This window comes from Nyctereutes procyonoides, unplaced genomic scaffold (assembly GCF_905146905.1).
Source record: "Nyctereutes procyonoides isolate TBG_1078 unplaced genomic scaffold, NYPRO_anot_genome, whole genome shotgun sequence".
Taxonomy (NCBI): Eukaryota; Metazoa; Chordata; class Mammalia; order Carnivora; family Canidae; genus Nyctereutes; species Nyctereutes procyonoides.
In genome coordinates, this window is record NW_026575131.1 from 45,414,889 (window position 1) to 45,431,911 (window position 17,023).

At 53.2% G+C, this 17,023-nt stretch overlaps 1 protein-coding gene across 1 annotated transcript; it reads right to left on the bottom strand.

The window, feature by feature from the left end:
* Positions 1 to 281: 281 nt before the first annotated feature.
* Positions 282 to 16,181, bottom strand: NIBAN3 (niban apoptosis regulator 3). The gene is made up of 15 exons (XM_055344299.1): positions 16,106 to 16,181; positions 14,392 to 14,522; positions 12,087 to 12,212; positions 11,422 to 11,536; positions 9,426 to 9,593; positions 8,728 to 8,843; positions 8,550 to 8,654; positions 8,174 to 8,336; positions 7,394 to 7,584; positions 6,155 to 6,313; positions 5,036 to 5,152; positions 4,840 to 4,947; positions 3,684 to 3,795; positions 2,181 to 2,296; positions 282 to 819 (listed from the first exon to the last, which is right to left on the bottom strand). The coding sequence occupies exons 1-15, from the start codon at positions 16,158 to 16,160 to the stop codon at positions 598 to 600; spliced, it is 2,004 nt and encodes a 667-aa protein (XP_055200274.1). The 5' UTR covers positions 16,161 to 16,181; the 3' UTR covers positions 282 to 597.
* Positions 16,182 to 17,023: the final 842 nt, after the last annotated feature.

Here is a 17,023-nt window from a genome sequence, read left to right on the forward strand (position 1 = left end):
ACAGATGACTTTTCTGGCAAGCAGAGGGAAGTCAGCAAATCCTTCGCTCCCAGCTGGGAAACTTGAAACTGAGTTAAGATTTGGAGCAAATAAACAAACCCAAAAGGTCCACAGCATGCTAAGAATAAAAATACCAGTAACCTGTATAGCAAAGCATTAATATCTTTAATATACAAAGAGTTATTAGAGATCAATAAGAGAAAGATAAAATCTCCTGAAGAGAAAAGTAGGTAAAAACCATGAACAGGCAATTCACTTAAAAAAAAAAATAAAAGCACAAACATAAAAATGGCCAATAAACACATGTTTAGATTCAGTGTAATCATTAAGGAAATTCAAAATAAAACAATGAAATGTGTGTGTCTTTCAAATTGACTTTTGCTCTGTTATGAAAATTTCTAGTGTTTGGAAAGGGTATGGAGAATATGCACAAATGCTGCTGATGGGAGTGTAAAAAGACCAGCTTTTTCGGAGAGGAATGAGGTGGAGGTATGAGGGTTATAAAAGGCTTGAAATGGTGCATATGCTTTGACTCTTAAATTCCACTAGCACACACTTATCCACTGCGAACGAATGAGGACAGAGGTGGCTGAAAACTCAGCTGCGGAATGTGCTCGGAGGAGGCAGCAGGCAGAAAGGCTGGACCTCAGCACCAGAGCCTGGCTGCCCCTTTCTGAGCCTCAGCTCCCTCATCTGCAAAATACAAAGCGTCATAAGGATGCCAAAACACATCAAATGCCTGGCACATAATAAATGCTCAGTAAATGCAAGCCCAGCAAAAGAAACTGAACAGAAAATTACAAGTGCCCAGAAGATAAGTGGGCCAAGGAGAGGAATAAAGTTTCAGAGAAAAGAAGCTAAAAACAGTTCCTGAACACACGAAAAGATGCTAATCTCATCTCCCAAAAAAGATGCTCACAATAATGATGCCAAGACACCGTTTTTCACTCAGAAGATCTGAGAAATCCTGAGTCAGCTGGTAGCCTGTGCAGCCTGGGGGGAAAATGGGCCACTGGCACACAGGTGAGGGGTACCAGGTGGAACCACCCTGGTGGAGAGTGCTCTGGAGACTGCTGTTGAAACGCCAAACACAAATGCTTGAGACCCTGAGATTTCATACTGGGGGATTTACCCTTAGGGACCTGTACTTGCCAGGACAGTAGGTACCAGGTCATTCTCTACAGCAGTAACAGTTAGTTCAAAAGACTAGAAGCAAAATGGCCATCACTGGTTAGATTCTAGTCAAATAGATTACGGGGCCCCATTTGTGATCCCTCATCCTCAATTGTGATTCCCCAGATATTCTGACATCCAGAAGTCTTTCTAAAGCAGTTTAATCTCCATTTATCCCAGTACATGTGAATACCCTTCAGTTTATATACAGTGATCGACTACAGGATTTATCCCAGATCAGCAGCATGTTAGTTAGCTACTGCTGTGTAACAAATAACTCTAAAAGTTAGCTCACATTATCTCAGAATTTCTGTGGGTGATATGGAAGCCACTTAGTTGGGTGGCTTCACAAGGCTCTCAGAATAGTAATTCTCAAGGGGATTGAGCTGTGAGCTGTTCCAGAATCCTTACACCTTGCACCTTGCACCTTGCACCTGCCCTGGGTTCTGAATATCCAGATCATAGCCGTCCTGCCCACCGGTCTGCTTCTAGTTGGACCAGTTGTTTTCTGCCCCATTTCAGGGAAGTCCCCATGATGCATTTCCATCTTACAGCTGGAGCTGAGGATCCCTGCACCAGCAGCAATGTCAGCCCCAGCCCAACATGCATTTACTGCTCCAACAAAGAGTTCACTGTAGGATCCTGTAGTAGGAGGGCAGGCTGCCCTGGCCCTGAGCATGGCTCCCTGTACCCATCTCCCAGAGCAGCCCTCACTTGTGGTAGACCCAAGGCCCCCATCACCAGAATCTCCCCCTTGCAGTGTTGGGAACTGGTAGCTGCTGGGAGAGACTCCATGGAGTCCTGGCAAGATGAAATGGGACACCAATTGATGTCCATGTCAGAGGGTACCTCTGTGGCTCAGACTTGCTCCCCATTGCCCTTGTTTACCATAGCTTGGCCAACCCGCTGGGTCAGGATGTAAGGTATACGCTGTTCCACCCAGGAATCCACGCTTAGAACCATCCCTTACACCCCATAGGAGGTCCCCTTTCCCCCCAACAATTTACCAGAATGGCCCAAGAGCTTATGAGGTGCTTACCTACTCTTGTCTGGTCCCATGGGGCCTCTGAGGAACCATCCAAAGTGCAGGACACATCACTGACACCGAGGGCCTTTTTCAATTCTAAAGCAAAAGATAAACCCTTGGACCCACCAAGGAATCCATGCATTCTCTCAGAGAGGCCACAGGAGGGCAAAGGATGGGAGGAAATGTCTCAACCAGGAACCCAAAATGAGTGATTCAAATAAGTCTCTTTCCATACTGTGCCCATGGCAGACATCGCTAGCTGATCCCCACACCTTCACTGTGCTGCGTACCAGCCCCACTTGCCAACACAGCACTCTGAGCAGACATTACAAGTCAATTAAGGTTGGAGTGACACTAAGGACATGTAAAATCTCTAAGAACAGAAGCTCTCTAAGGTTTTGTTTTTTTTTTCTCCAATTAGAGAATAGTTTTTTGTTGTTGTTGTTGTTTTTTCTACTTAAGATGCCCCTTTTTAAGGGAACTTAGTTCTTTTTGTTTGGAAGCCCAAAGACCAAGGACATCTGCACCCTTACTTCCTGGCTCCCCAAATCCTACCGTCTTTGGCTTTCTCCTATCATCTCCAACTGCTCCGTCTGTGTCCCTTCTTCCTCTTGTGTCCTTCAAATACAGGCTTTTCAGGACCCCACTTATTCCTGTATACACTGTCCCCAGTGTTGTGGCCCCACTTGTACACTCAGTGATGCCCAGCCCAACCACCTCAGACTCCCACCTCAGCCTCATACCTGGGCTCTATACCCTTGTTTGCTGCCCCTGAGTCCATCCTTTGTCTCCAGAACTGTGCTCTCAGCTTCCTGCCTGGCTTCCAGTCTGGTCACTATTGCCCTCTGTTCACACACCCTTCATGGCTCCCCAGTGCCCGCTCAATAAAGCTTAACCTCCTCTGCCTGCTATTCCAGGCCCTGCACACCTGCCCTGGCAGCCTCCAGCTTCCTCTCTTTCCATTCTCCTCCATGTTCTCTGCATCAGCCACATGGAGGCCCTGACAGTCCCTCAATCTCACATGGCTCATCCCAGCACACATCTCTGCAGTCTCAGGCATTGGGTCATGAGCAACTAATGAAGTGAGAAGGAGAAGAGATGGTTCAAGAGCTACTCCCCAGCCTGGAAGATTCAAGAATCCTTGGGGCTTTAATGCCAGCACAGAAAAAAAAAAAAAAAAGAGTGGTTGCTGAATGAATAAATATGCATGTCCACCCCCAGTTTCTGAATTTTGCCTCCTTTCTTTCATCCTAAGAACTCCTACACACCCCTCACAATCTTGTTCCAATGCTCCCTCCTTTAGGAACTTCCATCACTGCCCCTCAAAGACTCACTCACCCCAGTCCCCATCTGTCCCAGTCCTACCCTCAGCCAAAGGGCTAATGTTGACCAGAAGTAAGAGGCGATGGGGAGCCTGGCAGAACATGGTATACACAGCCAGGGGTCACCAGGCTTCCTTGAGCCATAGAGGAATGGGGCTCACCTCCATTGATCCTCTGCAGCAGGACCCCCTGGACAATGTCTTCATAGATGCCTTCGAGGGTCAGGGCCGGGCTACCCACAGCAAGGACATCTCCTTCGAACTCAAGCAGATCCTGGAAGAGAGGCAGCTGAGGGGCTGGGCTGGACAGGAGGGCTGCAACGTTGACCCTGATTAGCTGGCAGGGGGCGGGGGGCGCCTTGGGACTAAATGTCCTCATCTATAACATGGCCTCTGTGATCCATCCTCCCTCAGGGTGTTGTGGGGACTGATGAAACCCAGCCCATCATATCTCAAAGGGAATAGTGTAGTATCTCTGCTAGTCCTCCCATCCAACTTCTTCTCCGAGAGGATCTCATCAGCACCTGCCCGATGCCTCTGTGTGACCAGGCCCCTGTGACCTTCTCTCTCACCCTCTCCCCATGCCCTCACTCACTGAGTTCCAGCCATACTTGCCTCCTCACTATTCCTCCCCCACACAAGCATGGTCCTACCTCAGGGCCTTTGCACATGCTGTGCCTTCTACCTGGACCACCCTTCCCCGGGACATGGCTCATGCCCTCGGTTCACTGCTTCTTAGGGAGAGCCTCCTGGACCACCCGGAAAACCCCCCAACATACATACCTTCCCTCTTTCCCTCCTCCCTTCTCTGAAGCCTGTGTCACCCACTGATATGCGTTGCATGGGCCCCCACCCTGGCTCTCAAATAACAGATGCCAAGGACTCTCTTGGGAGAAGCAGAGGGCATTGAGGAAGCCCAGAAGAGTCATCCAACCCGGCCATAGGGCTCAGGGCACAATAGTCTCTTATCATCACAGTGGCTCTGAAGGAGTGAGCACTCTGTCCACTGTATAGAAAGACACAGACAGGGACGCCTGGGTGGCTCAGTGGTTGAGCATCTGCCTTTGACTCAGGATGTGATCCTGGGGTCCGGGATCGAGTTCCACATCGGGGTCCCTGCATGGAGCCTGCTTCTCCCTCTGCCTGTGTCTCTGCCTCTCTCTCTCTCTCTCTGTCTCTCATGAATGAATAAATAAAGTCTTAAAAAAAAGAGAAAGAAAGAAAGAAAGAAAGAAAGAAAGAAAGAAAGAAAGAAAGAAAGAAAGAACAGACACTTGGTTGTCCTCTAGGATGTGCCCATGCGTGCCCCATTACTCACCACTTTGCAGCTCCACTCCCGCTGGCTCAACACAAAGGGCAAGAAGATGCAGAGCAGCCACCCGCGGATGAACTCCCTCTGTGCCGAGCTGCTGTCGGATTGGAACTTCTGCAGGACACACACGTGGCTGGTCCAGCGGCCATCTGAGCATCCAGGCCCACTGCCGTGCGCCCCCCCCCGCCCCAGCGGACCTCACCTTCAGCACACGGCCCCTGACTTTCTCCAGCTGCTGGGCAGCCTGGGTGCAGTCGAGGGCTGTGGTCAGACACTCGTCCGCCAGCTGGAGGAAGGTGGCCACAGAGTCAGCCATAAGCTGCAGGAAGAGTAACTGATAAAACCCCTGGGAATGCAGGCTCTGGCCTTCTGGGCCCCGCACCTGACTGACTAACCCTTCTCAGCATCCAGACTGACCCGACCAGCCCCTTTGCCCCAACCTCCTTTTTGTCTCAAGAAACAGCATCCCCCTCCACTCAGGACCTGGGAGTCATGCAATCAGTGGGAACCTATATATAACCTAGCAGAAAGTGCCCCCCCCCCCGGAGGATGGTGCCAGGGTGCTCAGTCTGGGGAGCAGAGAGCTGGTCAGAGTTCAGCCTCCTTGGCTGAGTGCTCTTGTGCAGTGTACAAATTGAACAACTGTACCGGGCAGCACTCAGTATTTGCAGTCCCTGTCTCCTTCACTCACCGTGTCAATTAGCAGGTCCTATTCTCTTGGCCTTCAAACACACCCCACTTCTGTCTACTGACAGCACCCGTTCTGGTTCAGGTCTCCTTCCTGACTACTCTACTCCTGTACCCAAGAACTCCCCTTCCCCACAGCATGTAGGACTTCCTAAATCTTGAATCTGGTCATGCCCCTCCCCTGCTCACACATCTGTTATGGCTTCCCATTGCCCTCAGGGCAGTGCTTGGCCCTTAGCCCCACATTCAAGTCCCTGACCCATCTGTCCACCGGCCTTGCTGGCATATCTCCCACCTTTCTGCCCTTGCTTGAAACCTACAACCCAATGTTTATCAATGGCTTCACTTCCCCAAATGCAGACAAATTCCCTCACTTCCCAGAGCTGATCCACACTGCTCCCTCTACCCAGGACATACCCCACCTCCTTTTTCCCCCTGTTGCCTCAGTTTGAAAGTCCTCTCCTCCTGGAGGTTCTCCTAACTCTGCGTGTTCCCATCACAGCCCACATGTGATCCCAGTGAGGGAGGCCAGGTCTATTGCCCTCATGGTCTCCCCAGCACATCCTTGGCACCTTTTCAGTGGGGGCTGCTCCCCTTGCCTTGCCTCCTTGCAGCCTCCCACTCCCCCCCTCACCTGCTGTGCAAGATCCTGAGCCCCAAACATGAGGCTTCGTGTTCCAGAGAAGCCAAATGGCACCACCAGCTGACCCAGGCGGCCCTGGCTTCGCTCAGCCTCACGGTAGCAGGTCTGCATCAGCTCTGGGTCCCAGGGCATCTCCCCAAATGAGTAAACCTGGGCTCCAGTGGCAGGCAGGTGAGAAAAACACCATCAGTTGATGGAAAAGCAGGGCCAAGGATCTCACAGCCAATTCATAGTAGGAGATATGCAAATGGAAACACATCCCACCTCAGTCATTACCCCCAAAAATGCATAATAAAAGTAACAGGTATGGTGTGATGGACATAAAACGGTGAAACCTGAAAAAAAAAAAGGCTAACATGCAGTTCTGGCATGACTGAGAGGAAATAAGCAATAGCCTTTGTCACATCTACACCCACCACCTGATGCTCCGTCTATGCTGGGGGGCTCTGCCGCTGCAGAAATGGAGTAATTCAATATGGTCTTTGCCCTCAAGGAGCTCACAGAAAAGTTGGACATAAACTACAAACCACTAGAGAGGTATGTAAACACCTCTATGAGGAAGGAAGCACAGGTAGTTGTGGATGCAGAGAGGGAGCAGAGAGATTCCTGGAGGAGGTGATTATGAAGTGAAAGTTTAATGAATTGAGGTTTTCCTGGCACTCGGTAAGTGATCATTTAATATCAAAAGAACTGAGGTGGCCTGCAGGGAGGAGAGTTCACTGGCTTAGGGGATGGGGTGGACTCTGACAACAAAGGAATGGGAACAGGAGGAATTTGAGGGTAGGTGACTCCAGACCCATGTTGCTAAAATGCTACTCTTGTCACTTTACTCCTCCCCCCAACCATATTTTAAACTGTGCCCCCAATGGCCATAGCATGGTGGTCTACAATAAGTAAAAAGCCTAGAACAAAATTCAGAAAAGGTTTTTTCTTTTTTTTTTAATTTATTTATTTATGATAGTCACAGAGAGAGAGAGAGAGAGAGGCAGAGACACAGGCAGAGGGAGAAGCAGGCTCCATGCACCGGGAGCCCGATGTGGGATTCGATCCTGGGTCTCCAGGATCGCGCCCTGAGCCACAGGCAGGCGCCAAACCGCTGCGCCACCCAGGGATCCCCAGAAAAGGTTTTCGAGAGAGGTTTTTCAATTGGAAAGATGAAACCATTCACACGACGCTTCTGTAAAGCTAGCACACTGCCTGTTCATCCCCCACCCCCAAACTGGAGCTCACCTCCTTGCGCAGCCATGTGCCAGAGGAGCTCCCACGCAGGTGGCGGGACAGGCGGTCCATGGCCTGAGCTAGGAGGGTCCGCACTGCTGAGAGAACGGCTTCCATGGTGCTCAGCAGCTTTTGAGTGACCAGGGACAGCTGTGTGTCCACCTTCCGGCGCAGGCACGACTCTAGGGGGCCCTGGACCTGGACTGGGAGTGGAAGATACTGGCCTGGATCTCCTCCACAAGGTGCTCGCGGGTAGAGGCACCCATGGGCCAACACGAGGAGGAGGACAGGAGCTCAGACTCTGGGCACCCTCGTCTACCTTGTTACACAGGAGAAAACTGAGGCTTTGAGTCCGGCAGCATCCAGCTCAAAGTCGCACACGCCAGAGGCAGAGTCTGGATTACGAGCAGAGTGGGAGCCTCTGCCATCTGCCGGGGTATCCCGGGTCAGGTCGGCCACTGCCTGTGCCCCCACTCGTTTCCCGACTGGGTGTCCCTGTCTCCATCCCTAGCCTAACGCCCTACCTCGCCGGGACTTCCCTCTGGACGCTGCCCCTGTCTCGCAGGCCACGCCCAGACTCCCACTGACCCCGGGTCTCTCGTGCCCTTCCTTTCTCCCCCCACCCCGCCTGCCCTGTGTGTCTCAGGTCGGGGATTCTCCGCCCGACCCCTTATACCCACCCGGTTCCGCTTCTACCTGTCAGGCTCCCGGCCCCGCCCCTCCCTGCCGAGGCCCCGCCCCTGTCTGCTCAGGCCCCGCCCCCATGTGCCAGGCCCTGCCCCCAGGCCTCACCCCGCAGCCTCCCCTCCAGGCGCTCCCGCTGCCGCAGTATCTGGTCCATGTCGGGGCGGATGGTTTTCTCCAGGACCGTGAGCAGCTCGTCTTTTTCCGGCTGGAAGGCGCGGAGTCCGGCGGAGGCCCCGGCCAGGACGGCGGCGTGCACCGCGTCTAGGAGCTGTCCGGCCCGGCCGAGGGGACCCCACGGGCCAGTGGCGTGGGAGGGAGCGGAGATGGGGCGCGGGTGCGGGGACAGAGAGATGGAGACGCGGAGAGACGGGGAGAGAGTTTAGGGGCCAGTCGCGAGGAGGGGGAAGGTGGGCCCCCGGGTCGGTCCCGCATGGGCCTCTGCGACCCCCGCGAGTCCCGACCTCCGCGACCCCGCGCGTACCTCGATCCAGGCCCAGGCACGGTGGCGGCCCGCGCCTCGCAGGCCGGGCAGCGTCTGCGCTCGCAGCGCCGGCAGCAGCTCCCGCATCAGCACCCCGGTCAGCACCTGCGGGAGAGGGGACCGTGGGCGCCCCGGCGGGTCTAGAGGGGTCCCGGGGGCGGCCTTGCGCGGCACTGACCTCGGCGTCCGAGCCCAGGGTCACGTCGTCGCCGCCAAAGTGGCCTTGGTGCTGCCGATAGAGTCTTACGGCGTCCAGGAAGGCGCGGGCGGCGGGGGCCTTACTGCGCTGCAGGACTGCGGGGGCAGCTCCTCAGTGCCAGCCCACTCCTTCCCTGCTCGCACCTCCGCCTGGCTCCCCACGACCCGGGGAGGAAGCCCTCCGCCTCCTCACCCAATCCCGGAGCACCCGAGGCTCACCCATCTCCAGACCCTTGCACAAGCAGTGCCCTCTGCAGGGAACACGGTGCCCGAGGACATCACCAGCCCGTAAGGCACCTTTATAATATGATTTAGGAAAAAGCATCCTCTGTGTAGACAGTCACAGCCGCTCCACCTAAGTACATTTGTGCACTCAACAACCTGCTCAACATGTGTGGGTCCTGTTCCCCTTCTTCACCTGGCTGGCCCCTTATCCTTGTCAGACGCCCGGCTGGACATCCTGCCTCCGAGTAGCCCTCTCTGACCTCCCAGGCTAAGCTCCCACAGGGCTGCGTCCCCATCGCAGCCCTGGTCACTAATAACTGCCTATGGTTGCTTCTGTCTCCCACCACCCCAATCCATTTCATAAATAAGAAAACTAGAAATTGGAGACGACTCCATAGCCAGCAGGGGCAGGACTCCAAGACCCACGGCTGCCTGAGCTTTCCCAGGGCCCACCTGTGCCACGAAGCCGGATGCCGCCCTGCAGGGCTAGCCTCCAGGCGCGCTGCGCTTCCCTCGAGGCTGCAGAGAAACAGAGGTGCCAGCGGAAGGGGTGCTGCAGGAACAGGGGGAAGGTCACCGGCGTTTCCAGGAGGGGGTCAGGCTCTTCCTGTGTATGATCTCCTGCAAGCAGACAGCGGAGATTGTGTCTTCATTCACTCACTCACTCCACAATCATTCGTTCACTAAAAGAAAACACCCACGAAATGCTTAGAGAAGCCCCCGGCATAGGCAGTTGCTTGAAAAGCACGAGCCGTGCTATCATAACTGTGCTATCCTTGTTTGAGCTCAGATCCAGAGGGAGGTGAGCCCAGGGCAGACACCGACCAACCATCCCAACAGTTTCCGAACTTCAGCATCCTCCTTAACACAGAGGCCTGGGCAGCCACTGCCAATCTAGCTGAGTTGGAGAGTGATCTGAACCCTGCTTACACCCGCCCCCCCCCCAGGGCGGGTTGGGGGAGAGGGGTTAGCCAGGTTCAGATTAAAACCCTGCCAAATCATTTGTTAGCTCTATACATAGGTGCAGTTTTTTATCTGAACCTTGGGTGTCCTGCCTGTGAAATGGGCTTCAAAGTGTTACCATGACCTGCTGAGGGGACAAAATGAGTGAATTTCTTTTCGGTTAATTTATTTGGGGTTGTCCTAAATCCTCAGTGCTCAGTCCTGATTTCCAGAGCAGTACCTGGGATATGCAGTAAAATGCAGTCATCCAGAAAGTAGAAATCCCTGATCACCCTGGTCCTTCAGCTGCAGCGCCCAGAGGTAATAATAGCCTTTTAATACTTTGGGGGACATTACTCCAGATCTTAAAATCCACACAGTGTGTGAGGCGGGCTTTTGTGACAAGATGGAGTTTTTTGCTCTTGCATATGTCTGGGGCACCTTCAGCTGCTTACACTGCTATCCTTTCTAAGGGTTGGACCATCGTTTATTTAATCAACCCCTGAAGGATGGGTATCTGGATGGATTTTGATATTTTCAACAGCATCATCATTTCTGCGAACTGTCTTTATTGCTACATCTTTGCATCACTTGGGGGCAGGATAGCTTCACCGTGAAGCAGAAGTGCAATTCTGGTCCTGACAGTCCTCAGCCTCGGTGTCCTCGGCTGTGAAATGGGGTAGTTAGTGATGGGGCCGGCTGTTGGTCAGACTCAGTGAGGTAACAGAAGCCCCGTGCTGAGCACTCGTCATACATATGCCACCAGTACAATAATGCAGTTCCTTTCCCTATTCCTGCACAGTGTTGTGATAATGAAAGAGGGGGGCTGGAGGGAGAGAAAGGAGGAGGGGAGGGAGGGAAACCCTCCTGGAAATGCTGGGTTGAACAATACAACCTGCAGCAAATCTGTGTGATTTTCCCACCCACCAGTGCCCATATCCGCACATGCTCGCTGACACCAGGTTTTATTGTTTTTAGCCTTGCTACTTTGATTCTGGTCCAATGTTCTTTTTTTTTTAAAGATTTATTTATTTATTTATGATAGACATAGAGAGAGAGAGAGAGGTAGAGACAAAGGAGGAGGGAGAAGCAGGCTCCATGCTGGGAGCCTGACACGGGACTCGATCCCGGGACTCCAGGATCGCGCTCTGGGCCAAAGGCAGGCGCCAAACCGCTGAGCCACCCAGGGATCCCCTGGTCCAATGTTCTAATTCTCCTTCTCTCTCTGGTGAGAGTGGATATTTCTCTTGCTAGAGCTGGGGTGCACACCAAAGGCAATGCTACCCCCTGGGGACACTTGGCAATGTCTGGAGATATTTTTGATTGTCACCCTTCGCATAGGGGGTTGCTCCTGGCATCACGTGGGTGGAGGCCAGGGATGCTGCTCAACATCCTGTAATGCACAGGGTGCCCCCCTTCCCTGCAAAGAATGATTTGGCCCCAACTGTCAACAATTCTAAGGTTAAAAAAAAAAAAAAACCTGCTCTTGAGGTCCCAGGGACCTTACCTGAGGAGACTGGACAGAGAGTGTCCAACAGGTGTAGATATTCACGCTGGGAAGTCAGGACAGTATACCCTGTCAAGGTCATGGAGCCCAGGGGATGGCCCCCATTTTCATATTCCTATGAAAGGCATCCAGAGAACCAGCTTGCGACAGGTCTAAACTGTGGCTTCTATGTCCTAACTGGATCAGGGGAAGGTTTAGGGTTGGCTAGGGAAGTCCCCCTGTTCCTCTCATGTAGTCAAGCACCCAGCACTCACTATGTGCTAGGCTAATCCTAAATATTGTATGAGGATTATCTCATTGAATCCTCACAACCCCTTGTGGCCTGGGCCACCGTCATCCCATTTTACAGAGGTGGAAACTGAGTCCCAAGGGCACAAATGACCTGCCCGAATTCCCCAGCCAGATGGGATGCACAAACGTCCTCCCAGTTTCAACCTCAGCTCTGCTGATGACCATGAGAAAATCCCCACTCTTGGACCTCAGTTTACCTACCCAGCCCAGCAGGACCCAGTCACCCACCCCAAGCCAATCTCATAAGGATCCTCAATTCATATTAGGTAAATGAAGAAAAGAGAGAGGATCACATTGGAAGCTGGACCCCAAACCCATGCTGACGGGAGTGGGATGGTGAGGCCAGAAGGAAGGGACAAGGGCCACTTACTTACCTCCCTGAGGCTGAACCACTCCAGGCGGCCATCCCCACGCAGGACACAGAAAATGGGCTGCCACCGGGGCGGGTGGCCCCCAAGCTGGGTCAGATGCCCTCGGTGTTCACGGACTCGGGGAAGCTTCTGCAGGAGGAGGGACCAGTGGATGTCGGGGGCAAAGACTGGTGTCCCCATGTCCAGACCACCTGGAAAGCACCCCCCACCCCATCTCAGGTTCCACCAAGTACAGGGAGCTCGGGGCTGCTGACATGGCACTGCTATCCTTTCTCACATGCTAACAGCATACACTTGTTTGGGACACTTCCAAATACAAACTGACATAATGCCCCCTACAGTCCTGGGAGGCTGACAATTTGTCACTTGGAAGCAGGGAGTTCCCCACTTGAGCCTCCAATGAGACCCCAGCCCTGGTCAGCATCTTGATTGCAGCCTGTGAGAGACCCCAAAAGAAAGAACTCAGGAGGTTGTGTCTCGACTCCTGACCCACAGCAACTGTAAGATAACACAAGTGTGTTGTTTCCAGCCACTGGTGGTGCGATGTGTCATTACACAACGTTAGCTAATACAAGTGGGATTGCTCGGTCAGGGAGCAGGTGCAGTTCACTTTCATGCGAAGCAGCTGGTCCTCTGTCCACAGACCCCTCCCTGGGGCAGGGTGGGACATCACGTTGTTTTATTATCTTTGTTGCTCCTCTCACTACCTGGCCATCTGAATTGTGCACGTTTTGTTTCATCACTGGGTCCCAGAGCGAGGCCCAGTGCACAGATGGCACTCGATAAATATTGAATGAATAAATTAACCGTATTTGTGATCTTTTCATCCTCTGATGGGGCAGTAGAAACTCAGGGGTTTGTTGAATGATTCTCCAGATTTTTCCTGAGGCCTGAGATTTTTCAGAATAATATTGTTAAAGCATTATTATCGAAATTATACATAAAAAAAGAATTTTCTAAAATGTTCAAACTGAAGCAAGGGGAAATCCCACCCCCTCCACCATGGCTCAGACCCCAAAGTCAACTGTGCCCAAGATACAGGTGGCAAGAACCTACAGGTGACAGAAGGTGCAGGTGGGGACCACACCTGGGGTCCCATGATGCCCCAAGTGGGACAGGGAGAGCCCAGGTGAGTTGTGTCCACAGTGCAGGGAGCCTCCAGCCCAGGACCAGGCACAGCTGGGAAAAGAGGCATCTGAGAGAAGTTGAAGAAGCTCAGAGTCGACTGGGGCAGGGACCCAGTGTCAGTAACCAGCACGGACTCTAGGTTCAAATCATGCTTTGCCTCTTGCTGGCAGAGTGACCTCAGGCAGGTCACCCTATCTCTCTGTGCCTCGGTTTCCTCACTGGTTGAAGACTCATTTCCCAGGCTGATGAGGGCTGGGTGAGTTGTTTAGAGCACATGGAGCCATTTGTTGGCTCAGGAGACATCTGGAGCCAGGCCAGGCAGCTCCACCCTCTTTTTTTTTTTTTTTAGATTTTATTTATTTATTCATGAGAGACATACACAGAGAGGGAGGCAGAGACATAGGCAGACAGAGAAGCAGAGAGAGAAGCAGGCTCCATGCAGGGAGCCCAATGTGGGACCCAATCCTGGGACTCCAAGATCATGCCCTGGGTCAAAGGCAGGCGCTCAACCACCGAGCCACCCAGGCGTCCCAGCTCCACCCTCTTACGTTCCATCAACAAACCCTCGTGGAGCTTCTACTATGTGCAGGCACCACATAAGCACAAGGGGTCTGGGGGAGTGAGTGGACAAGGCTGGCATAGGGCACCACATGTCCAAAGGTGTGAGGGTCCAATGGGCATGCCTCTTGCCCAATAGACAAGGCAAGGGTTCTCCAACTCCAGAGCTTTTGCATTGGCTGCGCCCTCTGCCTAGAATTCCCTTCCCACTCTGGGTTCCAGATCTGGTCCCTTCTCATCCTTTACATCTCAGCTCAGAGCGCCTTCCCTGAACCCCAACTCCCCGACCTCCCAACACTGCCTTTCATCTTGTCTCCATAGCAACCTATGGGAAGTTATGCATCATGATATGCATCATGATATGTTAATGTGTTTGGTCATTTCTCCCCGCGTCAGACCATGACCCTGGGTGAGGGGAGAGGGGGCAGTGCGGTGTCCCCAGTGTCTAGCCTGGGACATGGTTTGCAGTAGGTACCCAGTGAATGTTCAAAGAATGAATCTTAATGGTCTCCCCAGGTCTTGGCGCCAGCTAGGGTCAAGGTGTAAGGAGGGCCCCTGACTGAACCAAAGCTCCCCACCCCAGCCTCCCTCACTCAGCACCCTCTTCCTTTGCGGCACCCACTTTACTGCGCATCAGCTGGCATCCGGCGGGCTCCCGGGGCTCCAGCTCACGGGAGATCTGTCGCAGGACAGAGGCTGCCAGTTGCCCGCGGTAGCAGGGCAGGAAGTTCCTCAGCAGGGCGTCCACCTGGCCTGCAGGGGCAAGGAGATGGTAAGGTAAGGCGTCCACCAGGCCCTGCAGGGGTCAGAACAGGCAAGGGAGGCCCCGTGTGAGCTCCCACCATCGCCCCAAAGCTGCCCAACAAGACATGCTCCAAATTCCACTCACCCTCCACAGGCTGTTTCTATCCACGTGGGGGCCAGGTGGGGGGTTAGGGACTCAGGCTTAATTTATAACTGATGCAGAATAAACTTTACAATCTGATGATGCACTTTGACACCTTTACGCACCCAAGAAATCATCACCACAATCAAGATAATGAACCCCCAAGTTTCCTCTTGCCCCTTCCCTGGGGAGAGTTTTGAAATCTTTTAAAAGCCTCACCCTAGCACAAGGGAACTTTCTGCATTATGATCTAGGAAGTGATCACACAAGTTTCAAAGTCCTTCAAACTGTTCCCCAAAGATGTGTGCACTTGGCTAAATGTAAAACGTAAATCCAAACTGCTGTGTGGAATGTGGACCCAATGGCTGGAGCTTCAGCAGTTATTGTGCACCATGAGGTGGGTTTGGGCACGGAAGCCACATGTGGCAGGAGGAATTCAGGTGTCTAACTTTTATCAGCCTGCCCACCACTGTACCTCTCTATAGGCAAGAGAAATAAATCTTTATCTTGTTTAAGCCACTATAGACAAAAATACATGGCATAAAGTAACTTACTGAATCCTTACAGTGGTTCCACAACTAGACATTGTTGCTATCCCTGTTTTACAGGTGAGAGAATGAGACCTAGACAGCTGACGTCATTTGCCCAAGGCCACCCAGCGAGTGAGGGCAGGGCCATGGTGTGAACTTGGATGGTCGGTCTCAAGTGTTTGCAAGACACACCACATGCCTGTACACATGCTGTTCCCTCTATCTGGGATGCTCTCCCCACATCTCCTACCCACCAACTCCATCACAATCCTCCCGCCCTGGCTTGACCATCATCTCCATGGTGGGCAGTTACCTGCCTCTTCTTCCCTTGACTTGAGGAACCTATGGGGTTCCACTGCATTCATCCATCACCTGCCATTCCTGTAATGATAACTTGATCTTCTTTCCTGGTCCAGGTTATAAGCCCAGGAGAGTGGAACATTCTCAACCCCACTGTGTCCCCAGTACCCAGCATACAGTAGGTGCTCAACTATGTGAGGGCACCAGCCCCTCTCAGTCTCGAATCAGAAACTGAACCTGTTTCCCCAGGGTCCCCATGCAGAGGGCCCTGCTGGAACCTTCTCATCGAGGAAAATCAGCCCAGGAGATCTGGCTGGGCCTGGGACACCTCCCACCTGGTCTCTCGCCCTCCTCCTGAACCCATGCCCCAAATAGGGTTACCAGATTTACCAAATAAAAATACATGACACCAATTAAATTTGAATTTCAGAGAAATTAGGAACCATTTTTTAGTCTAAGTATGTACCCATGCAAAATTTGGGACATACTTATACAAGAGTATTCACTACTTATCTGGAATTCCCATTAGTAGGTATCCTACTACTCTCAGACACTGTGTCTGACAACCTTAGCCCCAAACTCCACTTGCCCCACTCCCACCTCACCCCATGCTGGCTCACCCCTCAGGTGCTGCTGCTGCCGCTTGTCCAGGGGGCTCGAGGGCCGCCCACCCATCCTGCTGCCGTCTCTAGGGGCTCCCTTGAGAGCAAAGCAGACGCCACCTCCCCTCCCACAGCCCCGAGGTTTCTGGGTTCAGGGGCACCCCAGGAGCAGGGCAGTCGATGAGGGGCTTGGATGCTGCTGAGACCAGCTGCCTGGGCTCTGAAGCCAGAGCATGGCCCCTGTGTGAATGCATGTGTCGGAGTGGGAGGGGGAAGGAGCGAGGGAATGCCCGCCCCACCCCTGCCCTGCCCCACCCCACACTGCACCTGCGTCCTCCTGGTTCCCCTGGGGCCAAGGCCTTCAGAGCTGCTGGTTTCTGCAGCGGCCCCTGGGGCAGCCCCAGGGGTGGTTGGGAGTATGGAAGACTAGAATCCTAGCTTTGAGGGAGGGAGGCAGGGCCAACACCTGGCAGGACCAGCAGCAGTTGTTGGTGTGTGGGACAGGGGAGGGGGATGGGCAAAGACGGGGTGTCTAAACACCCGCTCCCCGCTTCCACTGTGCCTACCGCCTGCTGGGTGCTGCTGAGTACTGAGAGGATCCAGCACTGACCCAGCCGCCAGCAACCCCCAGACCGGAGAGGCAGAGCTGGACAGACACCCCCAGTTCCTGGGGCCAGTGCTGGGGCAGGGGGATAGGGTGTGTGTGGGGGGTTGGTGTGCCACAGATTGGTGGGACGTGCCCCCCTTGTGTTTGTTTTGTCAGCCTGTCCTCCATCAGTGCAAATAGCACTGGACTTCATCAGGTTAGCTGGATCTTCCTACACCTTCACCTGTTTTTCCAGTGCCTGGCAGAGAGCAGCCCTCAGTTTGATGAAGGAAGAGAGGAAGGGTAGGAGCAGAGTCTGCTCCAGGCTGAAATATCATCAAATGTGAGTC

Bases quoted from the DNA above. Each gene is read 5' to 3' on its own strand.
- NIBAN3 (XM_055344299.1), bottom strand. From the start codon at position 16,160: ATGGGTGGGCGGCCCTCGAGCCCCCTGGACAAGCGGCAGCAGCAGCAC. The intron at 14,523-16,105 runs GTGAGCCAGCAT...TTGCCCCTGCAG, and splicing joins GCAGCAGCAGCACCTGAGGG to GCCAGGTGGACGCCCTGCTG. The intron at 8,844-9,425 runs GTGGGCCCTGGG...CTGCCCCCGCAG, and splicing joins CATCCGGCTTCGTGGCACAG to TCCTGCAGCGCAGTAAGGCC.